At 33.2% G+C, this 21,648-nt stretch overlaps 1 protein-coding gene across 3 annotated transcripts in view; it reads right to left on the bottom strand.

The window, feature by feature from the left end:
* Positions 1–2,155: 2,155 nt before the first annotated feature.
* LOC150110088 (U-scoloptoxin(05)-Sm1a-like) overlaps positions 2,156–21,648 on the bottom strand; it is a 95,979-nt gene continuing 76,486 nt past the window's right edge. For 2 of the 3 annotated variants that reach the window (XM_090397863.1, XM_090397870.1), the window contains 3 exons: positions 20,309–20,409; positions 16,684–16,854; positions 2,156–9,891 (listed from right to left, as the gene is read on the bottom strand). In XM_090397863.1, coding sequence (XP_090253989.1) covers positions 9,671–9,891; positions 16,684–16,854; positions 20,309–20,375 — 459 coding nt within the window. In that variant the 5' untranslated portion in view covers positions 20,376–20,409 and the 3' untranslated portion in view covers positions 2,156–9,670. The remainder of the gene's footprint in view (positions 9,892–16,683; positions 16,855–20,308; positions 20,410–21,648) is intronic. The other variant, XM_090397876.1, reaches the window with a different exon arrangement.

Here is a 21,648-nt window from a genome sequence, read left to right as displayed (position 1 = left end):
TTGTTCAAAAACAAATTTCGGAGCCCTTTTTTTTTCCCCTTTCACATTTGCCCCATTGTCATACACTTGGCCTCGCATGTCTTCAATGGGAATGTTCCATTTTTCCAGTTGTTCCATTATTGTTGCACATAAACCACGTTCTGTGGAATCTGATATATCTGCAAAACCTAAAAAGTTTTCCCTGATCTTGACAATTCCATTGTCACAGGAAACAAAGCGAATAATAATGGTCATTTATTCCGTTTTACTTGCATCAGGTGTGCAGTCTAAAATTAGGGAATAATATTTAGATTTTCGAATTGATAATAAAATTGTATCCCTGATTGCGTTACTTAAAGTTTCCAATATTTCATTTTGACTGTCTTTACTCAAATTAGTGTACTCTATTTTTTCGTTCTAGGGCCCTTTCAACATGATTTTCCATAACGGGATCAAACTTCGCAAACAGTTCGACTAATTTAAAAAAAATTGCCGTTATTCCTTTCATATAATTTATCAGATGATCCGCGAAAAGTTAAATTTTGGCTACCAAGGAATTTTATAATTTCAATTAAGCGTTCTAAAACACTCGTCCAATGTTTCTTTTCCATTTCGTACATGCTTTGAATCTGGCAATCAATAGTAGTTTTGTTTTTTAAATTTTTATCAAGCTCCTTCCATTTTAAGAAATTTTTCATGTGAGTTAAACTAGTCTCATGTCTATGCAAAGTTGTACTTACATTTCTCCAATCATTATAACCATCTACAAGACTACTTGATTCAGTAGGTGCGAAAAGTTTGTAACAAAAGCAAAAAACAGAATTTAAAGTTTCGGAATAAATGAGTCATGTTCTTGGCACGAGCTCCCCGTTTTTCATTTTTCTATTATAATACTTGTCGCCAAATTTACGACCATATGTATCTCTGGGATATATTATATTTTTCTTTTGAACAGGCCCCATTTCAATTAAAACAACTCGTAATTTTTCATCAATATTTCCCCATTCACCTGGATCTTCTAAATTTACAGAGACTAACAATGAGTTAGTTCGTAGTGAACCACAACTAAATCTTCTCCTAACTATTTTTCACTTAAATCATGCGTCTTGTTATCTTGTTCAATAGTTGCAATAGTACTTTCATAAAAACTGGGTGATGTGCACGGTTCGTCAACTCTGATTTCTGATGTATCGAGTTGGTTACAATCTGCACCAGAATATTTTAATATTTTAACAAATTTATTAAGAGCCCCAGTTTGTTTCTTAATATCTGCTTCTTTCGCAGCATGACGCTTCCGAGTTTGTGCACCTGATAACTTTTTTTTTTTAAATTTTGATTCCATTTCTATTTTATACTCACAAGAAATTATTACACAACACGACACAGAGACGAAATAATAGTCCGCACTGCGCTACTGTCAGTAGTCTACTGAGATGCGTACTATATGATTGGTTAATTAGCAACAAATGTTTTGTACGAAAATTCGTTTCTGCGCACAAAAACCGTTTCACTGTTTCACTTTAGATAGACTGCAGTAGACACAACATTCTGTAGGCAAGCATTTAGCCTGCTCTCGATGCAAAATTGTCAACAGCCGGCTGATCAAAGAGGCCGCAATATATTATTTTTTAAAATTTTTATTCGCTGTATCCGGTCTTATTTATTTTAATATTGATCATTCTAAGAATTTTTGGTTTTTATGATAAAAATTTTGTTTTTTAAAAATGAACTTATGAACCGTGCCCCGGCGGCGTCGCCCGCTTGCCTGCTTCCGTCGGCCCTGCATGTACGTTAATGCAAATAGCAATTTTTTGTTTTCACACTGCACACTGTTTTACCTCAAGGGCTACGATCTCCAACCGTCCAAGAAACACGTGAATAGGTTTTTCTTTAATCTGATCCACAACACCGTTTTTTTTTTTTTTTATAATTTTACAGCCTCTCCTGTGTGTGTGGAGGGGGGGAGGGTTGATTTTTTTATGTATATAACAGCAATTGCTCCACCATTATGTTTAAATGGATCCATTATTTATTCCCACTGCTTTGTGTTGTGTGTCGATGAGTGAAAAGTTTCTCTTCTTTCAGTTTGATACTGCACATGCAGCTTTATTATATTTATTAAAACTTCATTCCAAACTTAAAAGTTATGGAAAAACTTTCTGACACATTCTACACATTTTAAAAACAGTAGTTTATTACACTGATAACAAGAGTGTACAAACAGTACATGACAATGATTTAATTACATTCACAATCCAAATAAATTCGTGCACTTTTATTAAAAATTTTATTTTCGGGGAAAAAAAAAAAAGAAGATCATTTTTTTTTTTTTTTTTTTTTTTTTTTTGCAATATACGTAAACAAACCACAAGTAGGAAACGATTTAAAAATTCAGTTAACTGCTAGAAATATGCAATCACTACGAAATAAGTGTTAAATTTTATGCTTATTTCATGAATTGAAAATTATTAAGTTTTAAAGAAAATGTTTTGTGAATAATTTTATATTAAGATTATAGTTTGTAGTTTAATGTTCACAGTCTTCGTGTCTTATTACAGAATAATGTATTTATTAATAAAGTTATTTATTAAAACCACAGCTTCATCAATTACATAGCATACATATAATGAATATCACAATATCTTGAACATTAACACTGACACGGTCTACATGGCTTGTTGAACTGCAGGAAAATATTGCACATAAGAAATTTACAAAGAAAAAAAAATACAAAACCATATTGGAATTAATAAGACAAATACATTAATATTTACATATAGATACAATTTATATTGATTTTTAATCCATAGAACAAAATATAACGCTATCAATACGAAAATACAGATTAATTTAGGCTTAAGATCACTGAAGCAAAAGCAAGCGCATTTGATTTTTTTTTTTTTTTTTTTTTTTTTTTGTTTCCTGGAAACTATTTTAACTTTCACTAATAATATATAAAAATGATATAAAGCAGTGTTTTCAAACTTTCTTCATCTGCAGAGCTTTTTTCCTCTCAAAATCTTATTTGAAAATTATACTTAAAATATATATGGAGTATGTATGTATATTTTTAATATGTATCAGTGATGCAGCATATGGTCTAAGTGGTTTGGATCTCTGTACCAAAGAAGGTCACTGCATTGAAATTATTCCGTACCTTCATTTAGGCAAATTTTGCTGCTTTTTTTTTTAATCCTAAATTGTATTTTGGTAGACAGAAGGAGAAAAAGTTAATCAAAAGAAAGTTAGTACTAATCTTCAAGAAAAACTAAATCCGATGGGTCTATCTTAAGTTATTCTACGTATACTGCTCGTATATGTTCTTATATACAGCGACATATCTGAAAAAGCTGAGAGATTAGAAGTGAATTAACTCTAGGTGTTTGGATTGGGTAATGCACATGTTAAAATGTGATTGTTAATAATGGGATTGGATGATGCTTTACCATGTGTTTTAAAGGAAATTATTTAAAGAATTACAAGTAGTCTCGAAGTTGGTTTAATGGAAGTTCTGCAGTTGAAAAGATCTTAAAATAGTGGAAATAGAATACCATAACGTCATGTGTAAGGATAGCGCCAAATTACTATGATAATTAGTTTAGGATTGGGATTTCAAAAGGAATAGTAAATAAAAATGTGATTCTGTTTAGCAATTAGTTTTAATATTTTAAAAATAGATCTTGTTTAGTTCTTTAAGTGGTAGACTATAAGGTAAAAATTGTATTTTATGATGCGGAGGGGAGGGGATGCATGTATATTGTTGGCCAAGGTATGACAGGTTACTACAAGGTTCTTATTTAAGTGGTATGTGAATGGATTGCACATCATATTTTTGAATAGAAAATTTTTTTCTGATAAGTATTAGTAAGGAATATGTCTCAACAGAAGATGACATGCGGGGTGACAAAGGATTCTATCTCTGGGTCAATATTATTTAACATTTTTAAATGCTACTACTATGAGCAATTTGAGGAACTATTCCATTGTATGCGGTGAAATAAAAATGGAAAGGGTAATAAAGAATAATGTCAATGCAATGTTTCTGTAATATTATTTAAATTAGTTGTGTTATGGGCGGATGTGTAAGGATACTCAAGATAAAATAGCGATGGTGTCGGGAAAGATGGAAAATGAAATTTACAGAACTTCATGGATAAATAAAAAAGATCATTGTTAGGGTAACTGTTAGTATGAAGGAAGTCGAAGGAGAACAGAAAGAGGTCAAAGAAGGTGAGGATAAAAAGTTTTTTTTTTTAAAACAAAAAAAAAAAGAAGAAGAAGAAGAGAAACTGTCTGTAATGGTAGTGTCAGTAAAATCCGACCTCGGAGGTTTTTTTTTTTTCTACCTAAGAGTTAACCTTTGGTTTTTATTGAGGGAGACACTGGAGAAGCAGAGCGAGAATTTATGAAATTTTTTGTGATTTTCTGCTTTTTTGAGGAACATGTTTGTCGACAGTCTGTTGCATGAATGTATAATAAGATTGCTCATTTTGGTTTCGAGGAAGGTTTTTTTTTTATTAATTTTGCAATATTTAGGCAGGAAGTAGAATTAAGGTACGAGGATGGTCTGAAAAGTTCGCGGCCTCAACCATGGATGGTAACACTATCGGCAAGATTTTTTTTTCTAAGTTGGCACATCTATCATAAGCATCCATGTGAAATTGCAAGTCATTCTATCAAGTAGTTTCTTTTATACAGCTGTCTGAAGCAAAAGATGTTGTCTGTATTCCTTGAAATGGAGAAATGGATAAAATTGTGTATCTTGCGGTTATAAAATTCTTTGTAAAAGAGGGTTTAACGCCAAAAGAAATTCATTCGAAGTTCATAAAAGTTTAGGGGCACTCTTCTCATTCGTTTTCGACAATTAAGAAATGAGCTGTCGAGTTTAAACGTGGCCGTACCAGCCTTGAAGGTGATCCACGTGAAGGACGTCCAAAAAGTGTAACAACACCAGAAATCATTGATTCAAGTGAACGATATGGTATTGGATGACCAGCGAGTCAAAGTGCGTGAAATTGCTAAGACTATAGGCATTTCAAAAAGATGTGTAGGATATATTTCTCATGAAGAATTGCACATGAAAAAGCTTTGCGCAAGATGGGTGCCGCGCTTGCTCACAGCAGATCAAAAACGCATTCGCATGAAAATCTCTGAACAGTGCTTGGAGCGTTTTTAACAAGAATAAACTGATTTTGTGTGTCGATTTATTACTATGGCTGAGACTCGGATTCACCATTACACATCAGAATCCTAACAACAGTCAAAACAGTGGACAGAAGCCGGTTGTTCAGCGCCAAAGAAGACAAAGTGAGTTCCATCAGCAGGAAAGGTCATGGCATTGGTGTTTTGGGATAAAGGCATTTTGTTTATTAATTATTTTGAAAAGGGTAAAACAATAACCAGGAATATTATTCCGATTTTTTTTATGTAAATACATAAAATGCCAGAATATTGTTGTTCACTGACCATATAATTTTATATTATTTTGTCCATATAATTTTCGACGTGAAGTTTCATTCTGTTCATTTAAGTGCGCGCACGCACTCACGCAAATCAAAAACCAGACTAGACGAAAAAATTCGTGAGAAAAGACCCGGTTTGCAGAAGAAAAAAATCATCTTTCATCTGGACAATGCATCTGCCTACAAAGGTGTTTTGGCAATGGGAAAATTAAGGGATCTGCACTATGAATTGTTGGAACATCCACCCTGTTCCCCAGATTTGGCTCCCTCTGACTTCTATCTCATCCCAAAACTAAAACTCTTCCTCGCTGGTCAGCGTTTTTCTTCGAATCAAGAGGTGATTGCAGCTGGAGAGGGATTTTTCAGATCTTACTGAGAACAGAGACGGGATAATGGCGCTGGAACATCACTGGAATAAATGTGTTAGTCTTAAGCGAGATTATGCTCAAAAATAAAAATAATTTTGAAATTATAAATTCGCTTTTTCATTGTAAGGCCGAGAACGTTTCAGCCATCCTCGTATATTGTTTGAAGTGATTCTACATTGCTAGGAACTCGGTGAAGAAGCACGTTAGTGTTTTTTTTTGTGAAATTTTGTGGGATTTCTACTTTTTTATTACTCTTGCATTCCCCCTTTCATTTCCTAACTTTTCAAAGGAGTAAATTTCGTTTTTACTCCTTTATCAATATTTCACATTAGCAATCTGCTGGGAATGAGACTAAAATTAGAGGTAAGTGATCTTTCAACCGTGAAATTCAAATGAAATCTGCGAAATTTTATTTTGGTGTCTAAATATCTTATTATGACAAAATGAAAATCAAATTTTAATATGGAAGCTAGTATTTTAATACGCCTATGTTTGATGTTATCTGATTATTGAAATGGTTCAATAACTGTATATAGTGAATCAGTACGGACAGTATTTTGCTAGATTTACAGTGAACAGTTGCATGCTTCTGTAACATGAAAATCACTTTGATCAGTTTATTCTTATGGTTTTATACATTAAACAATATGATTTTTATTGAACCATGCAGGAACTTCAATGTATTATATGGTAGATTGGTTCTGCAAAAGTACTGTGTTAATAAAAATCGTATAAATCAAGCAGAAAATGAAGAGATAGTTCCGTAACACTCAATTATATATTGACGTATTTAAAAAATAAAATAAAATAAAATAAATAAATTTAAACGTCTTGTGTGTAGATACACAACAAAAATTTAAGGATAATAAAACGCACTATAAAACAAAACAAATGTTTTTATTTAAACAATTAATAAGTAAAGATACTGTACAGTATGTATAGCGATGTTTGGACAATTATCTCCTTACATAATTTGCAAACAATTTATGGTAATAAGTAAATACGCTAGTACTTACATTAGCTAGTGGGAGACCAGTTATATGTTATAATAATAGATAATTTAAATCCAGATTGTAGAGAATTTAATCTTATTTTGCAGCTTAATTATTACTTTTAAATATTTTATGCACTTGTCTGCCCCCCCCCCCTCTCCCCTTCACACACGCACTCATTTATTATTTTATTCGCCCCGGATTATATTTGCTATGACGAGCTAATATAGTAGCGAAACAAATGTTTATGTATCTTGTGAGTTTCGAGAAACTGACAGCATATTTTGGTGTATATATTGAATAATATCCGCCTCCTGATAATTGACGCACCTGGTTAATGAGTTTTAATAAGTGACTTAAAAATTTATTACGTACGGTATCATTTACTGCCAACTGCACAGTGGAAAACTATTAACAGAAATGATATGCACAAACAGAATATGCCTTGTGAAAACTTCAATACTCAGTCTTTTAGTAGGATAACTAATTTGTGTTATAAGAAATGAAACGGGCTGTATCAAAAGTTATTTAAATATGATCCGTTTTAATGGCAAAGTACAGAAAGAGTAAAAAAAAAAAAAAAATTACTCTTTCTACCAACGAATTTTGTTCCTTGACCTTCATTAGAGAAAAAGTACTTTTTTTTTCTTTCCGCAAAAATATAAAAGTTGAGAAATTGACAGATTCAGATATACAGCACTCCTATCTTTTGTTTTGCTTAATTGGAAGAAGTGCATTTTTAAGCGATACCAAACTGACTAGCGTTTAGATAGTCAGTTGGTATCGCTTTGGTAGTGTTTAGATAGCGATAAGAATGGAAGAAAGTCAAATGAATATGAATATATGGAGTTATTGCTTTGGAATTATGTCTGAAACAACGAATTCTGTGAGGCTAATGAGGCCTTATTTACAGCAATTTATTATTATAAATTTTGTCCTGTCTCTGAGGAGATCAGCTAACACACCTTCCGTTCTTGTATAGAGTAAGAAACTAAAATTTTTTTTTGCAGGTCCTTAATTTAGAAAATTGCTCTGATAAAAATCATTATAACAAAGTAGATTTATTTAGTGTCTATTAGTAATTTTTATTTAGTCTTAGTCGAATTACACTTGACTCATATCAAAATACTTCATTATATTAATGAGTTGGCGAACCAATTTGATAAACTCCCATCTTTGAATGCACAGTGTGACATTATTTTGATTATCAAAAGTGATATGCACAAGTGATATTCAGTCTTTTTTAAGGATAATTAATTTTGTATGATAAGAAATGAAACAGAACGTGTAATTCCATAGCAACATTATTTGTTTAGTCAAAACAAATGACAGCTATTAAGATTTGCATTATCGTGACTTAGAATAGATAAGGCAATTGATACATCCCTACAACACACTACACCACAAGTTACATGCATCATATTTAGCATATTAGATTTGATGCAAACAGCGGGGAATCATTACATACCAATAAAATTAGCATTTACATTAGAAGTGCTTCAGAACTTCTTTACTATGTGCATTATCACTCACAACCAAGAATTATCAGTTGTAATCATAGATATGTTTAAAAATTCACGTATCCACACTGCATGTTTTTATTCACGAATAAACAAATTGAGAGAAAAGTAATGCAACGTATACATTATACGTGTTATATTCATGTGCGTAATATTCCTATATCAGCCCAATGGCTTACAGAAATCATCTCTCAACGTTTAGTAGGAATGATAAACTGTTCAGATTTTTTCCCCCTAATGATATATGCCATTATATGCGGATGAAAAGTTATTAGTCTTCAGCAAAATAAAATATAAATAAACAAATAAATAAACTATAAAATAAAATAAAAAATGTAGTTTTTAAGTGTTAACTCACAATACCAGATTAGCAAAAATATATTATGAAAAAGGCTGATGTTTATTGAGGTTCTAATTCTCCTCTGAGTGAAAAAACACTTTTCAGAAACACAAAGCACTATAACCACGTACAAAGATCAAAAATTAAGTGACTCTCACATTTCTTGAGCCTCTACTTGGCATTTACTTACCATAGGCTTTGTGGCCTCCTATGTGGAGGGAGTTATATAATTTTTTTCAGCCCATTGGCATAGACTACCACCCTCTCTCTCTCTAACACTTGAATCTAACAAAATATCAGCAAAATAAATAAGTAAATAAACTATGAATATTTTATATATAGTTCATTTTGTCATAATATTGTGTTGAGTTAATACTGTTAAAAATAACATGAATAATAACCAACACCTGTCTTGCTACATGTCCAAAATAGCAGTCTTTTCCATTAATGTTTTTTAAATTTCTTTTTAAGATATTATCCAAACCTAAATTGAGTAGCATAAGTTAGTTTAAAGATATGTAGAAGACTTGCTATCCTTTTATGAAGGTATTTCTCTAAGAAATTACCAAAAGATGACTAATGATATGCAATACAATGAAAAAGAAGCGAGAATAAGATTTGGCTCATCTCGTGTACCATATAATACACTTGCTTTTTTTCAAGTCTAAAATGAAATATTTTAATGTCAGGAGAAGAAATAATTTTTGAAATTGTCAGAATATTTATAATTAAAATATATATGGTAATAATGAACATTTCTGCAGTTTCTGGAAGCTGAATATGGTGAATATATCAGGTGAACATCTTCAGAATATCAATGAGATGAATTCACATGAAAAATCCAGTACATCAAAGAGAATAAAATCAATTCTTGATTCTTAATTTCCCAGTAATTCCTTATGCGCATAGCAAAATCAAAACACATTAGTTGTTATATACCTACTTGTCCTTCCATGGGAGTCTTTGGCACAGCAGTTATCATTAACTTCTTCGACGTAACGTATTAAGTCTATATAAGCTGACCTTTCCATACTAATAGGGTTAACAGCACCCATACCAAAAGAAATATCAGTGGTATTGAGGTGGCCCTCAATGCCGTGTTACAGCCATCATAGTCACAGGTTAGAATGCATCCTTGGAGGGTATCTTTCTCGAATCTAAATACACCACACTGGTTGTCCATATTTTCCAACGTACATGCACGGATTACAAGCTCTACTCCAGTTTCTACTGTAATAAAGGTTAAAATATGTTAAAAGACATTCATTGTGTGATTATGTTAATTGTTATTAAGATATTAAGAGAGAATAGTTAAGTTCCATAACTTATTCCAGTATGGTGAAACTATATATATATATAAAATTTAAAAAAACCTGGAATATTTTGTCAGTTTATATATATAGCTTTTGGAATTGAATGTCATATCTTTATTTAGTCGAACAAGTTTAATTAATAGCATGATGAACAGAAAAAGAAATTATATCGTGTATTATCAAAGCAGTCAGGAAAGTCCACATTAGTTTCATAATTTGCAATAAGATTATTCACTTGATATTTATTCATTAAGAACTTTTGCATGCAATAGTGAATGTGCCAAAGAAAATTTGCTAATCATGTAAATGAAGCCAGTGAAGGGTATGAGTTTGAGTTCCACTGAGGTACAAATGTTTGTAGAATCCTTAGCCAGAAACCTAAAACATATTAGCATTGTTGATGAACTTAAGGTTAGGTAATCCAGGAACCATACTGTATAGAAAAAACGCTGCATTTTCATGACGGATAATGAAAATCATCTACCACCTAAATATTCTACAAACATTTGTATTCCCCAGTGGAACTCAAACTCACAACCTTCACTGGCTTTATTTAACATGATCAGCAAATTTTCTTTGGCACATTCACTACTGCATGCAAAAGTTCTTCATGAGTAAATATCAAGTGAACAATCTTATTGCAAATTATGAAACTAATGTGGACTTTCCTGATTGCTTTGATAATACACAATACGAAACACAATTAACTAAAATATAGGATGCCCAAACAACCTGATTTAATACAAAAAAGTAATATTGCGTGGCAGAATTAAAAAGTGTGTTGTTTTTATCTTAAATCTCAATAAACCAAATTATATGATTTAAGGATTTTTTTATTTTTATTTTTTTTGAAAAAAGCAATGCATATTAACATCACGAGACCATACACATTGATAAGTGAGATGAACTATCAGATGGTAGCGTCTCTCTGTCCTGACGTACGTTGGTGTAGCGATGGCGCTTTTGTATGGTTTAATTCATACACTATTGAACTTTTTTAAATGGTTTCATGCTTGGGACCTCAATCTCTCTCTCTCTCTCTCAGCAATAGCACCATTATAATGATGAAAATTTATGAAATCGCTAAGAAATAAATAGATAAATGTAAAGAATGGCTAAATACTTCATGTCATATAGAGAACTCACTCCACAGCAAATTGTGGATTAGAGGAAATCCTTGCATTTGTTGAGATTCTTCCTAGCATGAATTTTAGGTCAAGTTGCCCGTTACAGTCTCATGCCAACGCTTTCTTGGTCTTCCAATTCTTTTTTCCTCATTTATTTTATATCCGTACAGTATTTTTGGCAGACTATTATTGCCCATTCGATTTAGATATTCTATCTATTTTTGTTTACATTTACTTAATCGAGATTGTAAAATTTCTTCAATGGTTTTATGATCCATTTGGTATATCCAGCTGTTTTTCTGAGAAATTTCACTTCCGCTCTTTAAATTAATTTTTCATTCTTCTTTTTTATGGTCTATCGTTCTGCCTTTCACTTCCATATAATAACGTTACTTTAGATAGAACGTTATATAGTCTGATTTTGGTGTGTTTTGTACTAGGGGATGGCTTAAATTTATTATTTATTATACCGTTTACTTTAACAAATTTTGATATTTTAATGTCTATATCTTTTTCATCTTCATATGATGATAAGTCACATCCCAGGTATTTCAAAGTATTCACTTATTCTAATATTTTATTATCTATCACTATTTTACTTCTTATTAGGTTTTCTTCTTTGAAATCAATAATGTTTTGTCTTTATTTTCATATTATATTGTTCTGACATTTCATTTAATGATTTTACCGATCTTTGTAGATCATTTTAATGTAGTTAATACAATTGGATCATCTGCAAATTCTTATAATTTTGTTTATATATCTATTAAAACGTAGAGGCAACAGAGTACATTCTTGCCATACTCTGCTTGATATGTTTTTCCATTCTGGTTATAAAAAAAATCAGCTAACTCCTTTTATTCCCTTTATAGGGAGTAGGTGAGGCCTTTATACCCTATCTAGCTTTCGAAGACTGAGTGGGCAGTTCAATCTCCATCGGCAGCCAATCAGAGGCAACTGGCCCATGTCTATCATTAATTATAGCAGCCACCGATGAAGAGGCTGGCAAACAAGTGCTGCCATCTCTAGGTACCTAACCCTAACAAGATATTTTACTGTCTGAAATAATGTGGGTACTACGGTCGATTTTCTTGAGTTTACGGGATAAAAAACCCGAGTTTTCAGGAGGAAAAACCCGCTTGCCCGTGATCAACTAACTCAGGAATCAGTCGAAGAAAGGCTTAGGTAAAGTTCCTACAGTCGGCGACTAGACTTGAACTTAAGTCTGACTTCAAGCGACCAAGCGCAGAACACGCAAGCGCCACTTCCACTTCCGCTGAGCTACACAGGCCTTTCATTCTGGTTATTTGACTGCTATTTTATTTCCTGTATATTTTTCTTGCTGTAAGAGCTGGTTTGGTATATTTAGATCGGTTAAATTTCAAATAATTTTGTCTGTTAATTTTATCAAAGGTTTTTTCATAATCAATTAAGGCTATGTGTGTTTGTTTTTCAAATTCTCTTCTCTTCTCTTTTCAATTAATAATTTTACAGTGAAAATTGAGTCTAGGCCAGAACTGCCTTTTCGGAATTCTGTAGGTTTATCCACTACAATACTGTTTACTTTCTCTTTTTGTATTCCTGCATATGTTTTGTACCCTGCATTTAGCAGGCTAATTTTCCTATAATTATTGCAGACATCGTGATTTCCCCTTTTTTAATAAATTGGAACAACCAGTGCTTTTTTCCAAGAGTTTGAAATATTTCCAGAAATCCAGATCATGTTAAAGAATTTCAGAAGTCTTTCATTAAAGTTTTCATCTGCATTTTTGTAGAGGTCCATATTTATATTGTCTTCTCCTTAAATGTAATATTTTCTGTTTAGGTTATTCTCTATTTTATGTTTATTAAATTTCACTTCTTTATTATCATCAGTTCAGAGATTTTGAAAATAAGTTAACCAGTTTTCTAAATCTATTGTCTATATTTTTACCTGATATATATATATATATATATATATATATATATATATATATATATATATATATATATATATATATATATATATATATATTTCTGTTTTTATGACATTTTATAACAATTTTATGATTTCTGTTTTTATAACATTGCATCTCTAATATTGTTGCCTGGTATGGGAATTTTGTAATGAAGAAATTTTGAAACTTGGTTCATAGTTATTTCCAATTTAGTTTAAATCTAATTATGATCAATTACTATATAATGAGTTTAATTCAAAGCTTCGATATGCTCTCACATCTAGGATTAACTCGGCTAATTTAAAATTTGCAATAATAATATAGTCAATAACTGATTTACATCCTCTGGCTGACCATGTATATTTATGTATTTCATTATGTTTAAATACCGAGTTCATTATTCTCATAGTATTATAAATGACAAAATCTGGCAGTTTGTGTCCAATTTGATTACATATATCTGCACCAATTCTCCTTATGTTGTGTATTTTCTATTTTCTATTTTGGCATTTTAATCCTCTGCTAGTAGTAAATAGTCTGTTTTATTTGTTTTATCTGTGACATTCTGCAGTTCTTTGTTTTATTGTATTCTTTCCCCTCTTTTGGTGCATATGCCAAGATTATTGTGTGATCTCTTAATGTTTTGGGTCTAATTTCTGTCTAATGTCTCATGCATATCTTTTTCAAATGCAGCCACACTATCCCTATTATAAATTAAACAACATCTGCACCAAGCTATGCAGCCCCTGTTCCGTCTTCTGACACAAGCATTTGCAATATCTTATCGTATACCCACTGCCCTTGTTCATTTCAACTATCACTTCAATACAAAATGTGAGTACATTTCTTAAACAAGACTTCATACGTAACAAAGCCACATTGCTTCCCAATCAAGCTTCACATCACAATTTATCTCTTAATGATCTCTTAATGTTTTGAGTCTAATTTCAGAAGTCGGACTCTGATCAGATTGTTCAATTTGATTGGAGTTTATAATTCGATGTCTCCGTTTTGACACTACCTTGTTTTCATTCTGCTCATTTGGAACCGTGTCAGAATTCCAAAAAATACTCGGTCGGTATCTGATACTGTTTTGAACTGTCATGCAGAGTAACGTAATTTCCCTTGTGGTTTTATGCTTATTTATTTCTAATTAAAATCTCTACTTACTGACAATCCAATGAAACGTAGTTGTTATCACTTCACTCTATATAGAACGACTATCCTCTGCTGAATTGGCCACTATAATTTCTTCACTTTCTTACATGACTGTAAGAACACAAGCAACCGCTGGTCAGTAATCTACCATGCACTGTATACTGAACACTCATCTAATAATGCATTTGTCCATATCTCTGTGCAATCATAGCTCGCTGAAGCCTAGGAACAGATTCCACAAGGTGTCGAACATCCTATATGCGTAAGCGGACCCATGTCCGTTGCAGCAACTCCGTCAGTTCACGCTCATTCCGTGGAGAAGGATAAGCAGTCCTCACATCTCGTTCTAGCATATCCTACACTTGGGTTACAGTCAGGAGAGTTTGGGGGGACTAGGCGAATTCGTTATCGTGTTCCTCCAACCACTCAGTAGTTGTACAAGCCTGATGAAAAGGTGCATTGTCCTGTTGAAAGATGGCACTGTGGTCGGGGTAGACCTCCTGCAGATATGGATGGAGACGATAGGTTAACGGGATCCTGTACAGTTCACCATTCAGTGTTCGCGGAATGATAACCAACGGACGAGGTTGTGTGTCAGAAGAAAGCTCCCCAAACACTGAATGGTGAACGCTACAGGAACACGTTAACCTACCGTCTTCATCCATATCTGCAGGAGGTCCACTCCGACCACAGTGCCATCTTTTAACAGGATAACGCAGAATGTCTTTGGGCTCGTACAACTACTGAGTGAGAACAACATAACGACACGACAGAACGATCGGACTGCCAGTTTCCTTTCTCCTCATGCATTGCATGCCATGGTATATGGCTTCCTCTCATCAAATTTCGTTATTAATGATGGCGTATCCCAGAGTTCTATACTTTACACACCTGCCATTCTTCCTATACATCAGTGACCTTCTTTAACTTCAAATTTTGTTTTGTTGATAACAATATTCTGATTACTCTTCTTCTTCATTTGAGCATCCAAATGATTCACGCTTCAATTTGTCATAACTAATGTTTTTAACACAGATCTCACCATTCTCAAGTACAAGTTGAGTGAAGATAATTTAGTGAATTGCCTCACTATTGATAATGTTCATTCAATCTACCTCTTTTCTCTGGAAGAGTCATCGCTATACTGCACCCCTTTCCCCTGCAATGAATACGATCCCAGCTTTTCAAGAAACTTGTTAATAGATTCCTTCTTTTTCCTTGACTACCGACCTGCAAACGACATGTTATTGGTTTGTTGACTTCTCACGTGTAAAGTTAATATAAAAATAAAATATATAAAAATCATCACCGCATTGGGGTCCGAAAACGATCCTCCTTTCCAATTTGCACATGCTCGGAAGATACCAATATAATGGTTTCTCGAGCCCTGATTAAATAGCTACTCAACAAAACACCATAACTTATTTCAGTAGCTGCTTGAATTAAGGCTGTCGATTCTCAAAACCTTCGTAGACGAGGTTATAATATAAAAATATGAACATATCACAGTCGATTTACTGAATTTCTCGCATGAGTATCATAACTCCAAAGAAATTAATAACAATAATTATGATAATTATATTTAAAAATTAAATAAATGCAGTTAGTGTGAGTCTAGTTTATAAGGTTTGTTCCATAATCAAAAAATGGAATTAACTTTCAAAGCAAATGTAAAATCATCTTTACCCTTTTTATTTTCATTTTTTTTAAACAAAAGAATCAGCTCGCTCTAGTTGCATCATAAAGTTTCGCTGGTCGCATCTCAGGTGTCATTCTGGTTCTCCAAGTGAATAGCACCTCCGTTTGTATTTGAAAGGCTTTAGGTTCGAATTAGAATCCTATTGTAACTAGGATATTTGTCAATGTCCTTAAAGTTAGTTAATCAAGGCATGAAGTGGTTCATTTATTAGGGAAAAGCATCACTGTCGATTCGATATAATAATTTTCCTTAATAAACGAATAAGATTATGTCTGGTATTAGAACTAAAGTCAATTTGTTTCTACTTTCGATGGCAATTACATTTATCTTTATTTATTTATTTTTCATTGGAAAATGAACATTAAGATCTGAGGTTTAGTATAACTATGTGAACATGACCAATTATCAATACACATATAATTACAGTGCCACTGATACGCATCCTTATTATAATACAGTAAGTGCATCTATCGTACATATAATACCGTACGTGGGTTAGATATTCTGGGAAACCCTACTCTAGAAAGAAACCAACTAGGAAACATCTTCACTCGCCACCTGAGACTTTGAATAATCAGGATGCTGGTCTCACACCGGTGATGAAATTTACCTATCAACTATAACCATTTACGAACATCCATAACCGCACTGTGATTCGAACCCATGTTTAGAGAGCGGAGCTGTCATCTACTCAACCAAACAGATAGGCTAAATATGATATAATGTAGGCTAAACACTATGGCTTTATTATTATTAAATTCCTTTATCGATAACCTTGAATGACTTACCCGTTATCCCAATGACCTTAATACAAAAGTTGGCCGGAAACTGTCCAATATGACCTTCTTTGGGCACCATACAGCCTTCGGTGTAGGTACTCATGGCAGGATTGAAGGCATCCTGGCAATTGATATCTGTGCCGTTTCTTGAACTGCAGGTATAACAGTTGATAGAAACACCTGAAAAAAAAAAAGAGGAAGTAAATTCTTTGTTTGTAATAAATCTCTAAAGATTTATTACAAAAAACTCTTTTATTTTAGCTTAGTTTACAGATAATGGTCACTCCTATTCTATTATATGGTTCCAAAAATATGGATTATTAACAAGTATCAAAGTAAAACACAGGCAGCAGAAATGAACTTTTAAGAACAATTCAAGATGTACAAAAGTAATTGTATAAAATGAAGGCATTACAAAAGAAGTGTTTATGGTTTAAATGAAAGATCAAGGAATATAGAGAGAAATCCGCTGCCAAAAGAAGCGGATATAGATATAGACAGAAGGGGAAAAGAGAAAGACCACTTGCAAGATGGAAAGACCAATGAAGGAGGAACAGGTAGATGCCTAATCCTTGATGACAAGAAGAAACTAAAGGAATTCAACATTTTTGGTCGAAAAGTAGAATACACGCGGCAGGTTAAAGACAGCGTGTGATATCTTTACTGTCATTTATTTAAAAAATTAAATTCCCTCATTAACCTAATTTACTTTTCTTTTTATCAACTTGAGGAGCACATTTAACTAATATTGACAGCAACCGAGGTTTTGCGACTACATCACTGTGGAAGAAAGTAGCAATGGTCTGCGATAAAAGCACTAGATATTAGTTGGAACAGCAGGATATCGTCGTCATAGTTAATGGCGTGAAAAAAAATCAGACTTTTGAAGAAATAAAAAGTACTATATCCCTCATGCTCTTTCATTTCATGGATATAATACTTTAGATGAATAATGACCTGCTAAAACATTCCAAAAGCGAATAATTATATATGAAAAACACGTATCAAAGAATACGTGATAAAAATATCGAGCCGAAAAGGCCGTACAAAGCGAATCGGTTGCAAACCATGGATTTTGAAAGCAGTCGGAAGGCAATCATCAGAGCAAGAGTTCAAGTTAATTAAGATTCTTCTTATCTCTCTTTTTTGTGTGAAAACTCAAAAGAAGCATAGATGTGGCGCTTTTACTCCAGTGGGGTCATGCGTTCATATCATCAGTGCCAGAAGTGGAAATTTACAATACCACATAATTTATTTTTTCCTTTTTTTTTTTTTTAATTTCTATTCAGGTGGTAAAATCAGCGGAACCATCTGTAGATACAAAATTGATAAAAACGTTCAATGGGGGGGGGGGGGGATAGAGGACTAGAAGGTACAAGGCAAGATTCGCGCTTTTGAATTTTGTTTAGAGGTGTTTTTCTGTTTTCTCTCCAAATGTTGCAAGTTTCGGCACATTTGGAAAATGGAACTGTAGATTTTATTACATTATATGTATATATATCTACCCTATATATATAAAATGATAAGCCTTTTTATGTCACGTTTGTATGTCACATTTTTTGAAACGTTTTGAAACTCAGGGGCTATCCTTAGTATCAAGTCTTCAAAATTCGAGTCATCAGAATTCAAGGAGAACCGGCCTACCAGTCCGGAACACTGGGGGGGGGGGTCGTAGGCGCCAGGGAGGGGGGTGTAGCCACCTAGTATATATATATATATCATCAAAAAAAAATGAACATATCTAATCACCGAGTCAATGGAACTAATGATCATATATTATATATATATATATATATATCATTCAATAAAAATGGATCAGGATAGTGAAAAAAAAACAGTAATCCAACAAGACTAAAACTACGCGCATTATCCGAGTGAATATTAAATCTGAGTAACAACTAATTTGAGCCGAGGTGCAGACAGAAAAGTATTTCATGAGAGAAGAAATCTAAAACTCAATTAGTAAAACTAATGACAAACAGCAAACGAACAAAACTGAGCAACAGCAGGTACGTCTAGATCTCGAACTTGATACTACTACTACTGCTGCTCTTACCCTGAAGTGATAAATGATCAAAATAATGAAGTAAGTGTAGCCAAAATCGTTATATCATAAACAGCATCATCTTAACAGAAATCTAAATGGATCTTAGAAAAATATCCACTCTTTGCATGGAAATCTTGATGTTTCCTTCGTTCCTGTTTTAAATCCCCCCAAAAAAGAGGGAACAGAGGAGCATCAAGACTGGTTTCGGAGAAGCTGAAACTAAACCCACCGGTTTTCAGACCTACAAAGGTGATATCTTTGGCAATAAACAGGAGATGGAGATTTTTTTCCAGAAAAGATTCGGGCCATCCTAGAATGGATGGAAAGAAAAAGAAATTCCTTTTACACGTTTAAAACTGAATATTATTTACCTGTTAATGCATTTTATATTTTCCCATGATATTTGATTAGCTACAAATCCATCCAAAGTTTTATCAAAACAGTTGACTGTCCTTATCTGACGGCCATTGTACCGCACAAAACAACTTCCTTAAATGCCGAATTTCTTACCTAAAAACTGGATGCAAATCAACCATAACATACGCATATTTGCTATATCTGAGCAGTAAAAAAAAACACTTTAATATTCAATGAATTTGATCAGAAGAAAGCGGTCAGATTAATCACTCTCTCTCCCTTTTCTCCTATTCGCACACCTCCCTTTATAAAAACGGATTTTTTTTTGTTACATGCTTATTTCCTAAATATTTCCCTGAATAAATTTATCCGAATCTGCATCAATAATTTGATTGATAATCCAATCATCTTTTGTACACGAAGTTGCATGTACGATTAGAATTGGAACACTGGCATGTGTATTAATGGACGCTCTAACAATGCGAAGTGAAAGGAGAGAAAAAAAAAAAACTGGGGGGAAGGAGAGTAAGAGATAGCAGCAACGCAACATTTCATACTTAAACAATCATTTACACCCTAAGCCTGCTCGCCTATGTTCTTAAAAAAAGAACAACAAAAACGCATCATCATTTATCTGCTAAAGCATGTCTTAGAAGTCTGGCTTGCAATTCTCGCTCTCATTTCTTTAATTCTCTCTCATTATGTACAGCGACTATTAAAGAAGTTTAAGTCAATCCTTTTAAAGCATCCTTAATCTCACCTGATAAAGCGGGCTATAAAAATATTTCACTTTAATTAAGGTTTGTAACACGGTGAAATAGTGAAATGATCGGGACAGCCTTTCCCCCACTTCTTCATAATTGGTAGGCTGAGGAACATTAGCTTTATCACGTGTCTTAATTGGTCTGTTTGTTTCCATGCCGACCATTACCATCCAGACTTATCACCCATAACATCTGTACGCTAACGGTTCGGTGAATTCCAGATGTAAAGTACTCTTGAGCTCTCTCTAATTCCATTTCCTTGTCTCGGGAAAATTTTCCTTGCTACTTCATGACAGATTGGCCTCGTAAATTGTCGACCATGAGTCAGCGAATGAATTACACTCTCTAACAAAACATGATAATGACCGGCCTCTATAAACTAGAAATAATGGTACGCCACGTGCGAATATCGGATTAACGTCATTACTCCGCCGGTATTTTCCAGCCTCCCGTCGGAAATGCCTACCTTGTCTGACATGTAGCATCAGCAAGCACAGAAGTACACTGAATCCTAAGGTGATTGATGACTCCATATTTGGACTTCAGCGCCACTGGTAGTCAAATAACCTGAGAATGAAAAAAAAAAAAATGAAATGTACATAATTTAAATATCAATGTCATAAATTACATTACAAGAAATGATCGTAAACAATAATTATTTTTGATAATTATTAAATTATTTTATTTAATAATTTACTTAATGATTCTCATTGATCATACTAATAATTAACAATTGTAGTACTTAACTGACATAATATTTATTATATAATAATTTATTTTCTAATTAATAGTTAATCTTCGTTTGTTTGTATTTTACGTAAATCTTGTTTATATTTTTTTCAGCTGCAATAGTTATTTGGTTTCTAAAATCATTAAATGAAAGTGCAGTAAATAAATTCAGAAAAATGACATTCATATCATAGTTAGAGAAAAATAATATTTTAATATACTGAAAGATAAAACAATGCATTGCAGGTATGGAATAATTACGAAAGAAAATATAATATATATCAAGTAGTGCTGAATTATACACTCATTAGACAAAACATTATGACCATCCGGCCTGTTTTCGGTTAACAAGAACGCATGGCTTGTCGTGCAATAGTGCGGTGATAACAGTATCTTGGTATGAGGATTGTTTCGGAGTGGGTATTGCCTTACATGGCGACAATCTGGCCCAATGGATCTGGACATATCCAAGCATTCCGAATGCTCTATTGGCTGCCTAATTCTCCTGATTTGAATCCTATTAAACATTTATGGGATCATGTGGAATGCAGTATCCACCAATCGACACCAGTGCCTTGCTCGGTCGCTGACCTCTGGGACGTTATTTTGTCTAGTTGATCAGAATAATTCAAGACACCTTCAGTGGTCTAATGGAATCAGTGTCAAGACAGATACAAACGGTTACGCTACTGAATGAGGCCTAACACGCTACCAGTTAGGTGGCATAATATTTTGGCTCATGAGTGTATATAATTATGGTATTTGAAAACACACGCACATTTGTAGAATTTTTTTTGGGTATATTATACGTTAAAGTAACCAAGAAATTTTATAAACTTGGTTTTAATCCTATTTCCCCAAGTAAGCAAACAAGCAAGTACGCTAAGTTTGCGCTTGAAGTATTTTTCCCTTAATTCATAGCATCATATATGTCCGCAAGGAGATATGCTTTGCATTATGGGAGATACTAAGGCAAGTGATCAGAGCTTAATCCACCTTTACCACGAGTTGCCTCAGACCTGAAAATACTTCTGGCGCAAACTTAGCGTACTTGCTAGTGTGCTTACTTGGGAAAAT

The sequence above is a fragment of the Typopeltis vanoorti genome, chromosome 1, assembly GCF_054136105.1.
Source record: "Typopeltis vanoorti isolate ZY-2024b chromosome 1, IOZ_Tvanoo_1.0, whole genome shotgun sequence".
Classification (NCBI taxonomy): Eukaryota; Metazoa; Arthropoda; class Arachnida; order Uropygi; family Thelyphonidae; genus Typopeltis; species Typopeltis vanoorti.
This window is presented reverse-complemented; position numbering and strand designations above follow the sequence as displayed.